The 16775-nt window shown below is 44.8% G+C and overlaps 1 protein-coding gene and 1 non-coding gene across 2 annotated transcripts; one reads left to right on the top strand and one right to left on the bottom strand.

Annotated features, from left to right (window-relative positions):
- Positions 1 to 3586: 3586 nt before the first annotated feature.
- Positions 3587 to 3664, bottom strand: LOC129340767 (small nucleolar RNA SNORD126). The gene has a single exon (XR_008598070.1). It is a non-coding gene; the product is annotated as a small nucleolar RNA SNORD126 (small nucleolar RNA).
- A 9550-nt stretch (positions 3665 to 13214) lies between these two features.
- LOC129340459 (uncharacterized) lies at positions 13215 to 16454 on the top strand. Its single transcript, XM_054995272.1, has 2 exons — positions 13215 to 13318; positions 14904 to 16454. The coding sequence occupies exon 2, from the start codon at positions 14912 to 14914 to the stop codon at positions 15947 to 15949; it is 1038 nt and encodes a 345-aa protein (XP_054851247.1). The 5' UTR covers positions 13215 to 13318; positions 14904 to 14911; the 3' UTR covers positions 15950 to 16454.
- The last annotated feature ends 321 nt before the right edge of the window (positions 16455 to 16775 follow it).

Here is a 16775-nt window from a genome sequence, read left to right as displayed (position 1 = left end):
ATTAAGTCAGGAACTCTGAGATGACCCTTTGTCTTAGGATCTTTACACAACTCTGGGGCATGGGGGCTGAGAGCTGGTCACGCAACTCACATGCTAGCAAGATTCCATCTCCCAGCCATGACTGCTTCTGTATTTCTGCCTGTTTGGGCTGTGTTTTGTGTTTGAAACACATGAAGAGAAGGGTCTTAAGGCTTACCCATATTCATAAGCCTTCTTAATATTTTTTATATATCAATTTTTATTGAGGTTTTATAGTAACGGAAAGGGGTTACAGCAAGAAATCAAACTTTAGCAGGTTCACCACAAGACAGATATACATCAGTCCAAATATAGAAAGCCACTAAATATATAATTAACATCCCATATACCTTCAAGTTTCCCTTTGTTTCTATAGACATTATTTATTACGCTTTTTAATCCACTTATCCTGTTCCTTATATCATTTCTAACATTCTTTTCCTTTATATATATTATGGATAAGTCATTCTAAGAGCAGAAAGTAAAAATAGCAGAACAATATATATCAATCAGTCAAACAATGGTCTATATCTAAATAAGCAGGAAGTATTTTTGTGCTAATTTCCCTCTTTCTTGTCTCTGTTCTGGCCACACTCTCCAAACATTTGTACTTAAGTTTTCATTATAGTAGAGGTAGGGGGGCCAGGTCAGGATTTGATTCAAAGAAGGATCATAAACTACAAAGCTAAAACACAATTTCACATTATAAAAAAAAGAAAGAAAAAAGAGAAGAGATATAAGTTGTATGTATTATAGATGAGTTGTTCTAAGAGCAAAAAGTGAGACTAATAGGACATAAAATAACAATCAAGGAATGGTATCACTTCTATATAAGAAGGAAGCCTTTTTATGTTAGTTTTCCTCTTTCTCGCCTCTGTTCTGGCCAAGCCTTCTTAATATTGTGAGGGCAAGTCTGACCACTAACACCCTGAATCCTAGATCCAGATTTTCTGAATTTTTTTTTGATACACATCCCTACCCTCAAATGCAAAAGTAATCCAGGCATTTTCTCTGCTAGCAACAACACACACTAGAAGTATTTCCTGCTCCACCCTCCATTTCTTCTTTGTTTTGCATTGGTCTTGGCATGGAGGCATATGTTACTTTTTCCTTTTTTGTGAGCTAATTCATTGCTAATCTCAGGTGTGTTTTTGTCATCCAGTTGCATTCTTCCTCTGGGACACTTTGTAATCAAAGGAGGGATTATTTGGCTAGAATTCTAGCCTTGCAATGCTGCCATTCCCATCATTCTATTCAGTTTGGTAGATTTCACAGGGGTCCTTCCAGATAAGCACCTATGCAGTCAGATTCTTTATTTCATATCTTTGCATAGGCTTCGCTTGTTGAATCTGCCCCAGTGCAGGAGCCCCCTTATGGCAATACTGAATTCAAATCTCTACACGTGCGTCTTCCTTTCATACAAATCCCATGTGCTGCAAAATGGATCCATCCTAAAAACTGGAGATTATGCAGCCAGCTATATGGTTGCCAACCTCCAGGTGAGTTCCAGAAGGACAATTTATTTCTGGATCACAGAGAACTGTTCCCCTGGAGAAAATGGCTGTTTTGGAGGGTGGGTTTTATGACATTACTAGCAACAAAGCCCGTTGTGGAAAAAATTCAACGGGCTCTAGAAAGGGGAGGGAGGGCAGACATTCACTCCTCCTCTGACACTGATTCAAGCTGGTGAAGGAGGGGGGTGGGCATTGTCATCTGCTTCATGCCTGATCTGCCTGATCTCGCCCATGTGAAGGGGTGGTAGGCTTTGCTATCTGCTCCATGCCTGATACATGCCAGGTAAAAGGAGGGCATTGCCTCTTGTTCTGTGCCTGACTACTGTGCCTGGGTGAAGGGGGGCAGGCATTGCTGCCTGCTCAGTAGTTTATTCCGGTAGGTTGAAGAGGGCAGGCACTGCCATCTGCTCTGCTCCTTATCCCGGCTGGGTGAAGGGAAGAAGGGCATTGCCCCCTGCTCTGCTCCTAATACCAGCTAAGTTTAGGTGAGGGGTGGGCATTGCCAACTGCTCTGCTCCTGATCCCAGCTGGTTCAAAGGAGTGCAGGCATTGCCACCTGCTCTGCTGCTGATAACAATTGGGTTTAGGCAGGGATTAGGTATTGCCAACTGCTCCGCTCCTAACACCAACTGGGTTAAGGCAGGAGTGGGCAAAGCCACCTTCTCCACTCCTAATACCAGATGGGTGAAGGCAGGTGGCGGGCATTGCCCCCTGCTCCCATCCTGCTCCCGGCCTGGGCTTCCCACCATGGCATGTTTTCTGGAGGGACATGTTGCCTTACCTAGGCTTCCCTCCATGGCAGCACCCTCTGGTGGTGCACCAGGGTACAGGGCCAGATCGACGGGGGGGGCAGGAGGGGTAGTCTGCCCCTGCCACCGCCAGGGAGGGGGCGCCAGGAGCAGCTCCCAGCTGCCAGAGCGCGCAGCCGGCAGCATGGGAAGCCGCGCTGCCTTTCGCTTGCCCCGCTGGACAGGGGGCGGCCGGCTTGCCGCGCACCCCCTGTCCTGCAGGGCAGGCAAAAGGCACCACGGAGAGGTGGCTGGCCGCCTCCTCTCCTGTGGGGCAAGCGAATGGCATGGGCGGCCGCGCTGCCCTTTGCCTGCCCTGCAGGACAGGAGGTGTACGGCAAGCCGGCCGCCCCCTGTCCAGCGGGGCAAGCGAAAGGCAGAGTGGGGGGCTGCAAAGCCAACCGCGCCATTCGCCTGCGGAGAAGGGAATGGCGCGGGCAGCTTCCCAGCCCAGCACGCTGCCTCCGGCGCCGGCATGATGATGTCACCCAAATGACATCATTACGCCGTGTCGGGAGCGCGCACGTGCTGTGCGCATGCGCATGCACAAGAGGACCAGGAAGCGTTGCCCTGGGCGCAGGGAACGCTAGATCTGGCCCTGCCAGGGTATGAAGTGAGTTGTCTGAAATACGCTTACTCAATTATATAAGATAATCTGCTGTGGGCGTCTCCCTTTCCCAAACCCAGCCCTTCCCAGGCTTCACCCATGAATCTCCTCCACCCACAGCTCCCAGGGATTTTTTGGGGTTCTGAAAAAGTGAACATGCTGGGCTGGAGGGAACTTGGTGGCTTTGTTTTAAATGTTATTGGAAGATGTGTGTGAGTGTGTTGTGTTGGATTGTTGAAAGCCTTAACCTTTGGTTTCTGATTAGAAGCTGAGCGGCCAACTTGCCCAAGGAAGAAGGTGACCTGACCCACCTGCCCCTCTCCAAGCCACTCCAGTCATAAAATGGGTGAGCGCTGCCTGCCTGCCCCCCCTTGCCCAGCCTACTATTGAATCCACATACAGAGAGGGGAAGGCTCAGATCCAGCTTCAGGCAGAGGGAGGGCTGGGCAGGTGGACTGGGCTGGGCTTCAGGGGCCATCTAGCCCCCCCCCTCATCGTGGCACTGCAATGATCACCAGCCAGTCACTCATCTTTATCCTGTGAAAGAAGGATAGAGCAGGAAGAAAGCAAACCTTCAAGAGTAGAGCTGGCCCTCTGAGAGGAAGTCCAAGCCTTTCCCTCCATCAGTTAATTGTGTGGAGATATCCCATGTGCCTAGGAATCTGCTCTGTGCATTTATATAATCAGGGTTAATCAGGTGAAACACGGACAAAACATGCAGTTAATCACGGCAGACTCCCCAAAATACTTTTCACTCCCAACCAATCAAAAAGGAGTGGGGGCGGGGGCGGAATCAAACCTAACAAGGTGCAGTAATCCATCAGCTCAAGAGAAGAAGAGATCATATCTTTGCCCCACTAATTGCCAAAGTCCCTTTATGAGTTCTAAAATCCTGGGCCTTTTGTGGATTTGCTTAGCCCAGGGGTGGGCAATTGTTTTGGCTCGGGGGCCACTTTGTGGGAGTGGAGGTTAGCGGAGGGCCACACCTTTTAAAATGATTGCATTCATTAGTTAACTTTGCATTTCAGAAAAGGTATAAATTGTATCATAAAAATCAATAAATATAAATTAAAGAAAATAGTGGTAGTTTTATTCTATTTATTTATTGTGCTAATTTCATATCATCTATAGCTGCAACCACATTTAATTTTAGAATCAGTTTAATGAGACAAATGTACCCTATCACACTTTTCTACGGTCTTGGCGGGCCACAAAAAACTCTGTAGCGGGCCGCATGTGGCCCGCGGGCCGCAATTTGCCCACCCCTGGCTTAGCCTATCTCATGGTATAGCCAGCCACTTCCTAATTCCGTGAGACAAAGATTTGTTCTTCATTTTCCTTTAAACGCACAGCCTTTAAGTGAAAGTCATTTATTCTGATCACCTTTGCATATTTTTCCATTCTAAAGGCAGGCCAAGCAAGCCTACAGGTCAGAGGAGTGTCTTAGAGTAGTGTCTTATTGATTGGCACAATGTGAGAGCCAATGAGGTATAGAGGCCAGAGTGCTGGACTAGGATGTGGGAGACCCAGTTCTAGAAGCAAGAATGCCACATGCTAAACCACATTCTATGCACTATTCTAGACTATCTAATCACTGACAGTATTTATTTATTGACATTATAGTTCATCTTTCTCACTGAGACTCAAGGCAGCCACCCCACAAAAGCCAGCGAAGTATAATGGTTAGAGTTTCAGACACTAGAGGCTCAAGGGGGATTACATAGCGTAAGTCAAATACATTCAACAGCATGGGACATCCAATAAAGCCATAGGGTTTCGGTTGCAGAAGTTTGAATATATATCTTGCTTCACTCAAACTTAAGAACGTGAAGCATTTTTAAAATATTATTTTATTAAAACAGAAAATAACATTGGACTGTAAACAAAGTCTCAGAAACAGAATATATAACAGTATTAAAGCTACGTAGTATTTCACCTCTTCAGCCCCATATTTATGCTAAAATACTTATACTCAGGGCTTTTTTTCAGGGGGAATGCGGGGGAATGGAGTTCCGGAACCTCTTGAAAATGGTCACATGGCTGGTGGCCCCACCCCCTGATCTCCAGACAGAGGGGAGTTTAGATTGCCCTCCGCGCCACTCCAGCAGCACGGAGGACAATCTAAACTCCCCTCTGTCTGGAGATCAGGGGGTGGGGCCACCAGACGTGACCATTTTCTCTGAGGACAACCCACTGAGTTCCACCACCTCTTTTCCCAGAAAAAAGCCCTGCTTATACTCAACATTTTATATTCCGCATTTAACAGTGTAAACATTTTAAATTCTGTGTTTTAGATTACTGATTTAACAGTTGATAAATGTCACTAATAGGTTTTAAAAAGAACTTTTCTTATCTTTCAGCTACATAGTAAAAAAAAGTTCAGTTTTCCTGAAATTCTCAAATTGGTCTGTTATGCATATAAGAAGTTAGTTTAGCCCTTGAAGCAGAAACATACAAATTATTCTACCACTCAGACACACCTGGACATGATTCTGCCTTCCATTTTGTTGCATAGACTGCTCTTGCCACTGTCACCATATATTTAAAAAGCATGTGACAAAATGTTGCATCCATATAGTCAGGGCTTTTATTCTGGGAAAAGAGGTGGTGGAACTCAGTGGGTTGCCCTCGGAGAAAATGGTCACATGGCCGGTGGCCACGCCCCCTGATCTCCAGACAGAGGGGAGTTTAGATTGCCCTCTGGGCCGCCAAGCCGCCACCGGCCATGTGACCATTTTCAAGAGGTTCCGGAACTCCGTTCCCCCACGTTCCAGCTGAAAAAAAGACCTGCATATAGTGACATTTCCAGCACCTCCCTCTGTAGTCCTTATTAGATTTTGCAATTTCCTTAGCAGTAACATACCATCTAAAAAGCATTTTATACCAGTTCTCTCTTAACATTTGACAGTTCATAAATTTAATTTCTTTAATCCATAAATTTCCCCATTGGCTCATAGACATGTTTTCTTCAAAATTTTGCATCCATTTTATCATACAGTTTTTAACTTGTTCTGATTCAATGTCATATCGCAATCAAGTTTTATATACTTTTCCTAACGAGTGTTTTGGATCTCCACTAGTTGTTCGAACTGAGCCCAAGTCAAGGTTTGTGTTGCAGAAGTCTGAATATATATCTTGCTTCACTCAAACTTAAGAATGTGAAGCATTTTGAAGTATGTGAATGGGGCCATCTTGATGGACTTCTTATTACCCTATCAATGCATTGAATTTTTTATTCATAGAGAACCATACCGAGCCTACATCAGAGTTCTCCAGGGCATGCCTTATGCAGAAGTTGCAACTTTTGTTACATCTACAGAAATGAGACTGTAGAACTTACTCTACATGAATGCATGGGGGATATTTAACATTTACACCAGACCGGTGCTTTCCATCAGTTACACCACAGAGGCCCCGAATACCATCCCTCCATTTTTTGACCCTGGAAAACAAAAGACAGAAATGGAACCAATTAGCAGAATAACCAAGTCGCCCTCGTGCATCTCTTCATCAGAACCAAGAAGAAGTAGGTAGGAACACAGTACAAAGCAGGTGACAAAAAATTATTTCTCCACATCCATAGTTTAAAGGGTTTTCTCCCTCATATAAAGCCCCCAAAGCCCTTGAGAGTGTCTGACATTTACTTAAAGTGCAGTTGTTTTTGAAGATGTGCAGATGAAAATATGCAATTTAAAATTCACAGATGAAAACAATTTCAAAGCGGCAGCATTTAACTATCTTCCCTCTAGTTTACTTAGAGAGCAGCTCTTTCCTAACTTCTATTCTAGCACCAAAGGTTAAGGCTCCCAACAATCTAACATAGTTCTACTACATGTGTGCACACATGCATATCCTCCAATACCACTTAAGACAAAATAGTCACAAAATTCCCACCACCCCAGTATATAGACTTTATAATATAGAGTTTTTCAGCACCAAAGAAAATCCGTGGGGCTGAAGAATGGACGCTGGCTTGGGAAATGGTTGGAGATTCACTGGTGGAGCCTGGGAATAGAAGGGTTTGGGAAGGGGAGAAAACCACTGCAGATTATAATGTCATGAAGCCCACCCTCCAAAACAGCAATTTTCTCCAGGGGAACAGCTCTCTGCGGTCCGGAAATAACTTGTCATTCTGGAACCCACCTGGAGGTTGGCAACCATATAGCTGGTTGCCTAATCTCCAGTTTCTAGGATGAATCCATTTTGCAGCACATGGGATTTGTATGAAAGGAAGATCAAAAAGAGTCCAGTAGCTCCTTTAAGACTAACCAACTGTGTTGTAGCATAAGCTTTCGAGAATCACAGTTCTCTTCGTCAGATGCATGGAGGGCAAGAAGAAACTGGTCAGATATGTAGGTGGAGAGAGGAGGGAGGAGTAGATCCAATCAGTAGCTTCTGATATGGAGATCAGTTTGCTTCTGTTAAGGAAATTTCTGATAATGAGATAACTATTCATAGTCCCTATTCAGTCCCAGCCTGACTGAGTCAAATTTACATATGAATTCCAATTCAGCAGCTTCCCGTCGGATTTTGTTTTTGAAAGGTTTCTGTTGAACTACAGTGACCTATAAGTCCTTGGTGGAATGTCCTGGTAGATTGAAGTGTTCTCCCACTGGTTTCTGGACGTTTCCATTTCTAATGTCAGATTTCTGTCCATTTATTCTTTTGCGCAGAGATTGGCTGGTTTGTCCAATGTACAGAGCAGATGGACATTGTTGGCACATGAGGGCATATATCACATTGGAGGATGAGCAGCTGTAAGAGCCAGAGACAGTGTAGTTGATGCTATTGGGTCCTGTAATTGTATTTCCTGGTTAGATATAAGGGCAGAGCTGGCATCTGGGTCTGTTGCAGGGCCTGGTACCTGTGCTGGTGACTCTGCTAGCCGATTCATGATTGTAAGCGAGAAGTCTTTTCAGGTTGGGGGGCTGTCTGTAGGCAAGGAGAGGTCTTCCACCCAGGGCTTCTGAGAGAGACGCATCATGCACATGTAGAGATTTGAATTCAGTATTGCCATAAGGGGGCTCCTGCACTGGGGCAGATTCAACAAGCGAAGCCTATGCAAAGAATCTGACCATATAGGTGCTTATCTGGAAGGACCCCTGTGAAATCTACCAAACAGAATAGAATGATGGGAATGGCAGCATTGCAAGGCTAGAATTCTAGCCAAATAATCCCTCCTTTGATTACAAAGTGTCCCAGAGGAAGAATGCAACTGGATGACAAAAACACACCTGAGATTAGCTATGGATTTGCTCACAAAAAAGGAAAAAGTAACATATGCCTCCATGTTAAGACCAATGCAAAACAAAGAAGAAATGGAGGGTGGAGCAGGAAATACTTCTAGTGTGTGTTGTTGCTAGCAGAGAAAATGCCTGGATTACTTTTGCATTTGAGGGTGGGGATGTGTATAAAAAAAAATCCAGAAAATCTGGATCCAGGATTCAGGGTGTTAGTGGTCAGACTTGCCCTCACAATATTAAGCAGGCTTATGAATATGGCTATGCCTTAAGCCCCTCCTCTTCATGTGTTTCAAACACAAAACACAGCTCAAACAGGCAGAAATACAGAAGCAGTCACGGCTGGGAGATGGAAACTTGCTAGCATGTGAGTTGCGTGACCAGCTCTCAGCCCCTATGCCCCAGAGTTGTGTAAAGATCCTAAGACAAAGGGTCATCTCAGAGTTCCTGACTTAATCACCGTAATACAGACTACTGATCTCTTATCCACTCCACTATTCTCAGGCGACTCAGTGCTTCGCCCATACTTTGCGGGTTGGCAAAAATAGTTGATATGTATAATTCCACTGGGGAAGACTTTATCAGACCTTTCCAGTCTTTTGTCCCACCCCAGAGACTCCCATTAAGTCATTATTTTGGGTCAGAAGATGCAATCTTGCCCCAGGGTATGTTCCACAGAATAATTGGTCTACCTCTCTGCCATAGCTGTATGCATGCTCTCATATCCAGCATCCACTATCTGTCCTCTGAGGTCTTCTGCATTGACATGCTGGTTGCTCAATGCTCTCCCTCCCAGATGCCCTCTTCTGGATGGTAACTATCACCCACTCTCTAACCAATTTTCACCACTGCTTTCTAGTTACTTCTGAGTGTGTGTTGTGTGTGTTTTGCATGCTGTTGATCTTTTTTATGTTCAATTTAAAAATCCTTTTGTTCAAAACATCTGTCTTTGCATTGAAAGAGGTCTATAGCTGGGACAATCCTCGTATCTACGGATGGAGATCCCAAAGTTACCTGCCTCTAGTTGCCTCTCCTTGCACCCTAATTCTCCCAACTCACAAGAAGACTCCTCGTTGGGTAACAAGGGATCTCCCCAAAATCTAGGATTCTTTAATCTGGGAAGAATTATCTGATCTGGTTAAAATAAATCAGTTAATCCCAGATTAATTCAGCCACTATTCCCTAGAGGAAACTATCTGGGCGCTATCCGGGGGGCTGGGGTGGCATTGTTCAAGAAAACTTCACCAAATTTGAAGTGTAGCTCTTCCTGGGTGTCCTCTAAAGATCTCTCAAGTTTCAAATAAATTGAACGCCTGAGTCCAACTCTATGATCTCTGAAGCAGGCTCTCAAACAAAGACACAGGGACAAGGGTGCCAGTGGCCAAAGGCACATCCCAAATGCAAAAAGAAGCCCAGCAGAACCAAAGTGAATCAAAGGGACCAACATCAAACCAGAGAATGATGACAACACAGAATTCTCTCCCAACCAAACGGAAGCAAGGACCACTGTTGAAACTTAGCCCAACTGAAGCAGTGTCACTCACAGAAATCGGACAAACAAGGAGAGCTCCTGCACAGATTGGCCACTCACTCCCCTGCCCGGCCTCACTCCCTCTCCCTCCTGCCTCTGCTTTATTCCCCCTTTCTCTTCCTCCTCCCCTCTTGGATAAAAAGCAGAAGAAACTCAGGATGGGCCCGGATCTGGATAGCCCAGGTGAGCCTGATTTCGTCAGATCTCAGAAGCTAAGCAAAGTGGACCTTAGTTAGTAATTGGATGGGAAACCTCCAACAAAGGCCAGAGCTGCAGAGGCAGGCAATGGCAAACCCCCTCTGTTAGTCTCTTGCCATGAAAAACGCACCAGGGGTCGCCATAAGTCACCTATGACTTGCGGGCACTCTCCTCCACCATCAAGCCCCAGAAGAAGCCAGCCTGAGGGTGAAACCATGTTTAGTAGAATTACTCAAATTTATCTGGGATTATAGACTGGGGTTCCCAAACTGAACCTGGATTCTTGATTTGATTCATGAATGCCAGATTTAGACAGATTGGCAAAAATATGGTACTTTCCTGAATCCCAGATCTGGATTGGGCACCCCTATTTGCGGGTTGTGGGATAAATGCATCAGAGTTTGTATAATACACTTTAAAAAGTGCATCAGAGCATGCTCAATACACTGCTTTTCTGGCCAAACTAGACCTATAGCTTAGTGCTTAGGTATGTGCAATGGATAAGCATTTGTGTCTTGGGAAAAACCATGGGGTTTTTGTGCAATGCTGTAGGTGTAGAGAAGCAAGATTCAGATCCAGTAGCACCTTAAAGGCCAATTAAATTTCCTGAGTATGAATTTTTGAGACTTAAAGTTCCCTTCTTCAGATACATTTAGACGAGAAAGCATGTAGGGATTTTACCTGTCCCAAATGTAGGAGGGGTATTTAAAATAAAGATGTAAGGTAGAATAATCCTGGAATTAGCTCAATAGGGTTGGGGTGTAAAAAGCAGAAGACCATCTGTAGTGAGAGAAGAATCCGATTTGTCTATAAACCTTTGAGGGATGGGGTGTCCATTTTTTCGAATTTGCAAACAAACCCAGTTTCAGCACTCTCCCATGGTAATTTTCCTTTAACTTGTAGTAGGGTTGCCAACACCCAGGTGGTCAAAAACAAAGGGAACCCCCGGAGAGAGGAACAACACAAAATACAGAATCCAGGGAACCGCAATAAATTACCAATCAATTGAAAGTTAATTTTTTATATATATTTTTGCTTGTGCAAAGTGCTGAAGTGCAAATGCATATATATCAATTCAAAGTGCAGTTATGAACAATAATAATGAGGTAGTCTGTCAATCCAGAAATAATACAATATGTACAATCTCAACTGGCGGATGGAGAGTATACACGGATGGGGAGAAACGTCCTGCTTGAGATGAAATTCAGACCATCAGTCCAAAGATGGAACTGGAAGTGCCAAGGAACACTGCCGACGGGCTTATGCGCAAATTTCCATTTCCCGTTTCATTCTTACTTCTTCTTGGGCATAATTCAATGGACTATGATGGAAGTTATTATGCAATATTAATTAATAAATTATTTCTTATAAAACATAGCATCTTGTATAGTCATTCATATGCATACTCACTGGTCACAGGTATCTCTCCTCATACCCCACTCCGTTGGAAATACAATGAAGGCTCAAAATGCAATGAGATGACAGATACAGCTAACAGATAACCACCCCGTATTTCAATAAAATGCCTTGGGCCATATCATTAAGACAATTAGGATCTACTGTTTCCTTAAAGGGGTCTAAACCTCTCCATCCACCAGTTGAGATTGTATATATTGTATTATTTCTGGATTGACAGACTACCTCATTATTATTGTTCATAACTGCACTTTGAATTGATACATATGCATTTGCACTTCAGCACTTTGCACAAGCAAAAATATATATAAAAAATTAACTTTCAATTGATTGGTAATTTATTGCGGTTCCCTGGATTCTGTATTTTGTGTAACACCCAGGTGGTGGCTGGAGATCTCTCAGAATTACATCTGCTCTCCAGGCTACAAAAATCCATTCCACTTGAGAAAATGGCTTCTTGAGAGGGTGGGCCCTACAGCATTTAACCTTGCTGAGGTCTGTCCCCAAACCTTGCCCTCCGCAGACTCCACCCCTACCCCAAGTCTCCATGGATTTCCCAACCTAGAGCTGGCAACCCTACGGTGAAGAGTTATCAGTGCCAATTCTAGATCTCTCCATATGTAATACCACTGCCATGCCATGGAATTTCTTTGTTCTCTCAACATTTTTGTCACTCCCAAACGTGGACAGGGAATTTCGACATGCAACAAACGGGTGCCAGGTGGCAGATTCCCAAACCAGATGGCTCAAAACCACATGGTTAGTTGGCATGCCTGCCCAAGGAGGCTTAGCACTTTTTACATTTTTCAAGCAGCCAGCCCATATGGCTTGCATGACAAACCGATTTTGAGGCCTTGAAGTGAGCCAGGCTCAGGGACCCAAGACAAGCCCCTGATGTGGGGTTCTGGTTTTCTTCCCCTCTCTTTGCTTATTTACAAGGCATTTCTTGTTTTGTACACTGCTTTGCTTCCCCACTGGCCAGCGATTTTAAATAGGTCACAAACCCATTTGGAGGAGGTAGAGTCTGGGAATGCTGCCATCTTCTACAGCTGAAATGATCTCTGTTGCCCCAAGATCAGTTGTAATTTCAGTAATTTATGTGCATAAATATGGAAGCAGGATCACTAGCACTAACCTATCCCCTCCTACTTGCAAGCTTTATACCAATGCAAGCTGTTCCAATAAGCAGGAAACCAGAAAAGGCACCATTCGCCGTCTTGGGGATGGAAGTGATGTTCAAACATTTTGTGCACATGAATGCTCTGCACTAACGTTAGGCTGAGTCTAGGTAGGCAGGGGGCAAGGCCTGCAGATGTAATCCTGTTCCACCAAGCTGACATAAATCGCCTGAGTAGAGGACCATGCTGTGCCAAGCGCTAGATCTTTAGATCAATATATTTTCTGCCTGATGTTCGTTAGGCTTAATGACGTGATGCAATCTTCCAAGGGCTCTTGCCTGCTTTTGGGGTGCTTCTGGGGTTCTGTGAAACATTTGGTGGAAGTGGTCTAGAAAAATCTCGATCCAGCCAGTCACCTAAGGCCCAGGCAACTACTTGTTCATTTGACTTACCTGCAACTGGGTTTTTTGTTATCATTGCACTGGTGTGCATTTGATGTCTACAACACGACCGTGTGCAAAAACGCAGACCTGGACCCCTGACAGGATTGCTGAGTACGGAAGAAAGAGCAAGCAAGGTGGAGACTGTCACTCAAGATTAAGTTGTCCTCATACTTTGAAGAGTTAAGGTGATATTGACGAAGAACCACCGAAGTCTGGCTAAAAGCCAAGAAGGAATATACTGTTTTTTCAGAAGTTGCTTAGCTTTGCAAAAAAACAATTTTGTGAGCAGAACGGTCAAACACGCAACACAGTATATAAGAAGTCCGAAGAGAGTGGTAGGATTGGAGACGAATACAGGAAGACCTGAGTCTACTGCAAGATCCTCCGGTGTCCAGAGAACAGTGTGAGGACGCAGGAAAATCCCAGTCCAGGCAAAGAAACTGCGGTAAGAGTGGTGAGGCTTTATACATCTACGAACAGGCAACCCACAACGACTTGCAAGATGGGGCGATCTCATCTCCCCCTCCCCCCATTTGTGCTTTCTGAAAAGAGAGACGTATCTGTCCTCTCCTTTGGACTCACGTTAGTCAAGAGTCACCACCAGTTTTGCTATCCAGTGATTACTTTTCTATTCTAAAACAATGTTATTAAATATAAGGGGGAAGTAGCTGTCAGTGCACAATAACTTGCGTTGCCCTAGGCATCGAACTGTCTTTCCTACTCTTACATTGGCAGTTTCTGCCACTGATTCTGCACTGAGAACCTACGCGGCATCTCTCCTAAATCCTCTTGTAGAGTCAACTTGATCCCTGTCATCTCTTCCTGTAAGTACTGGCAAACCTCGGTGGGAAACTGGGCAGGGAAGTGGATGTTTGTATTCAATGTGATATGCTGAAGCTACGTGGTCCCCGCCAGAGGGGAAAGGGGTGCAGAAACACGTGGAACACATGATGACATGTGCAGGATGGGGCTCTGTTCTCATCCAGAATGACACATAAGTTGTGGGTTCTCTTCCATGTCTGCATGTCCCGTGTCTGCCTAGGATCAGGTCCACCACCCGCATGGATAAAGAGCTCCAGCCTTCCCCCTCTGCAGTTTTCCCAGCCGGAAACAATCCCAGGGTACAATATTCACATGGTGGGGAAACCTGAGTTTATCCCTGGAAATACGTTTTTTCGTCCCAAAGACTGTCTCCCTGGGACTGTTTCTCGTTGGGAAACCAGGGAGAGGGGGGAGGACTGAAGTCTCTTCTCCACATGCACAGAAGTCTTGGTGCCAGTCGGGCACCACACACATACAGCCGGTACCTTCTCTCCGGTTTCTAGTCTACCTGCATGCACATGCTTACGTTTCACATGGGAACCCCCCTCTACACACAGAGCTGGGCATCTGTAGATCATTTCCCCAAGTTTCCTGTGGATACAAACAGTCACAGCTCAGCAGGGGAAGGCCCAAGGCTTCTAGCCTTCCTCCTTCCACATGTCTCCAGAAGACCTCTGCTCCCTTTGCTGTTGAGAGTGCTGGGGCAGGGAATAAGCTGGATTTGGGAGGAAGCATTTTTCCTGATTTTAATAACTTCCCCACAAAGCACTTGAAGGCTCAGAACATCCGAGACTGGGAAAGGGTGGAATTGAGATCAGAAGTTGTGCCTCTAATTCCCATGTTCCTTGATAATATGAATTGTTTTGGGTAGAGTTTGCCAGTTCCCCACCCCCTTAAAAAAAAAACCCTGATAGCTACATTCTGTAAATATTTATCTTCCTGATATGGAGGAAAATGCGGATGCCCAGTCTTCACTGTTGAGTTGAGAGGCCTTTTTAAAAATGAGTTCTTCTGCACATTTGTAGAGCCCCAAATGGCAGAACACCACCTTGCCTGTTGGTAGCTGGCAGTTTCACTGGCCTGCTGATAGGAACAACTTTGCCAACAAGTCATGTTCCTAGCCTGGGCCAGTAAACCAGTAAGAGGAGCTGATGATTCCTTTTGCACTCAGTTCTGATATAATTTGATTTATTGTTGTTGTTTCCTAGGATCAAACATGGTGCCTCAAATAGTCCCCAAGAGCAAAGCTCCAGGAGTTGATTTTTGTGGGGGTGAAACATGTTATTACATCATCCGCTCCGACCTGGGCTGCTACATGAAGTCAACCAATTTCCATGAGGGCAAAGACCTAGAAGTCTTTAGCCTGCACAATTCTTGCCGGGGTGGAGATCACTACTTAGCCCACGAGGATGACCTCTTCTACATCATCAAGGGAGACCACTATCGCCGTGTCAGTGACATGCACCAGGACAAGAGTGCTGTGGTGTACAGCCTCCATCCCAACTGTCAAGGAGGAGATCATTACCTGTCCGCCTTCGGTCACTTCTACATTATTTTTCAGAAGAAAGGCATTTACCGCAAGGTCACTAATATGAATACAGATGAAGATGCAGATGAATACACCCTTCACCCAGACTGCAGGAACGGCCTTTATTATTGGGGCTGTAAGGATTACTACTACTTCGTAAAACCCCATGATGAATGGGGCATCCAATACTTTAAGTCCACCAACTTCCATGAAAAAGAAGATCCGAATACATTTTCCTTCCATGAAACCGTGGTCCCCTTTCTCCCTGGAGGCCTGGCCATTGCTCTTGGTGAGTGTTTTGGTAAATGGGAGGCTCTCAAGACCATCTCCAATGATTCTAACAGTCCCATCACTTGGAACAAGAAGATCACTAAGAAGGTGGGATGCAACAAGTCAAAGATGAACTCCGTGGAGAATCACTGGAAGATAGGTATGACTGCTTCATATCAGTCTGGAGCCCTCACTGAAGCCATTGCCAAGTATCAGTTCAGCGTTTCCACCGAACATGGTGGGAAAAGTGTCCAAACCGAGTCGGAAGACTGGAGTGAAGCCACAGAAGTGGAAGAATCGGTTAATGTGACCCTGCTGCCCAAAAGCCAGTTGTACATATGGCAGTACCAGCTGGGCTTGGGCAAGGAGCCCATCTTGTTCTGCCGTGACATGAGGTTTACTAACGATGCCACTCCACCCACAACTATTCCTCTGCCAAAATCTTCTGATAAGTAATGGAAGGGCAGGAGTGCTGAAAGTTTTGCTCCGTGCTGGTTGCTTTTAATAAAGTTTGGGCTCATTAATGATTAGGATCTGTAGAAATTGCAGAGGCTTAGAAGTCTTTAGTGATAGGGATATAGAGAAAGTGAAGCTAAACATTCAGCAAGGATATGATTGTTTTGATTATAGCACAACTGTTGAGTGTTCCTAACATTCCTGAGTAGTTTGAAGAGTCATACCCATCACTACTGACTTCGAATTACCTTCTTATTAGACTCTTACAATTACTTCATGCTATTTGCTTTATTTCCAAGTATGCAGGCAGGCAAAGGGGTGTGTGAGGGAAGTAGTCAGTCCAGCATCTTTACTCGTCTTCTAGAGGGACTGATCCCAGTTTTCCTCTCTCCACTCAAGCCTCATTTGCCATAAACCATTCTTGCGTTTGCCTTCTGTAATCTTTAGTCTGACTGTTATCATGTTAATCAGCAAATTAAATAAAAGCTAGCATTTCTGAAAAAGAAACAAATGCTGTTCTACATTTTATGCGTATTCTTTTTGAAAATCCTGTCAAAACAGATTCTTTATTTGTATAATTTCAAACAATCAATGTTGGCTGCCTTCCCCCCAACCCAAAGTTTAGGTGTGGGTGGCTCAGTATATAAATTCCAACTGCAGTCCTTTTTGCATATCAAAGTTTCATTTCAGTGTAACCCTATTGGGGACTGGGTTGCCAACAGAGGGTTGGGAAATTCCTGGAGATTTCAGGGTGAAGCCTAGGGAGGGCAGGGTTTGGGAGAGGAGGAATATGGATCATGGGGTGGGGTGTCATTTGCCAACCTGG

The sequence above is a fragment of the Eublepharis macularius genome, chromosome 12 (assembly GCF_028583425.1).
Source record: "Eublepharis macularius isolate TG4126 chromosome 12, MPM_Emac_v1.0, whole genome shotgun sequence".
NCBI lineage: Eukaryota > Metazoa > Chordata > Lepidosauria > Squamata > Eublepharidae > Eublepharis > Eublepharis macularius.
The sequence above is the reverse complement of the archived record's forward strand: the minus strand, read 5'-3'. Positions and strand labels throughout refer to the sequence as shown.

Excerpts from the sequence above, each read along its gene's own strand:
- LOC129340459 (XM_054995272.1), top strand. The coding sequence starts at position 14,912 with ATGGTGCCTCAAATAGTCCCCAAGAGCAAAGCTCCAGGAGTTGATTTT.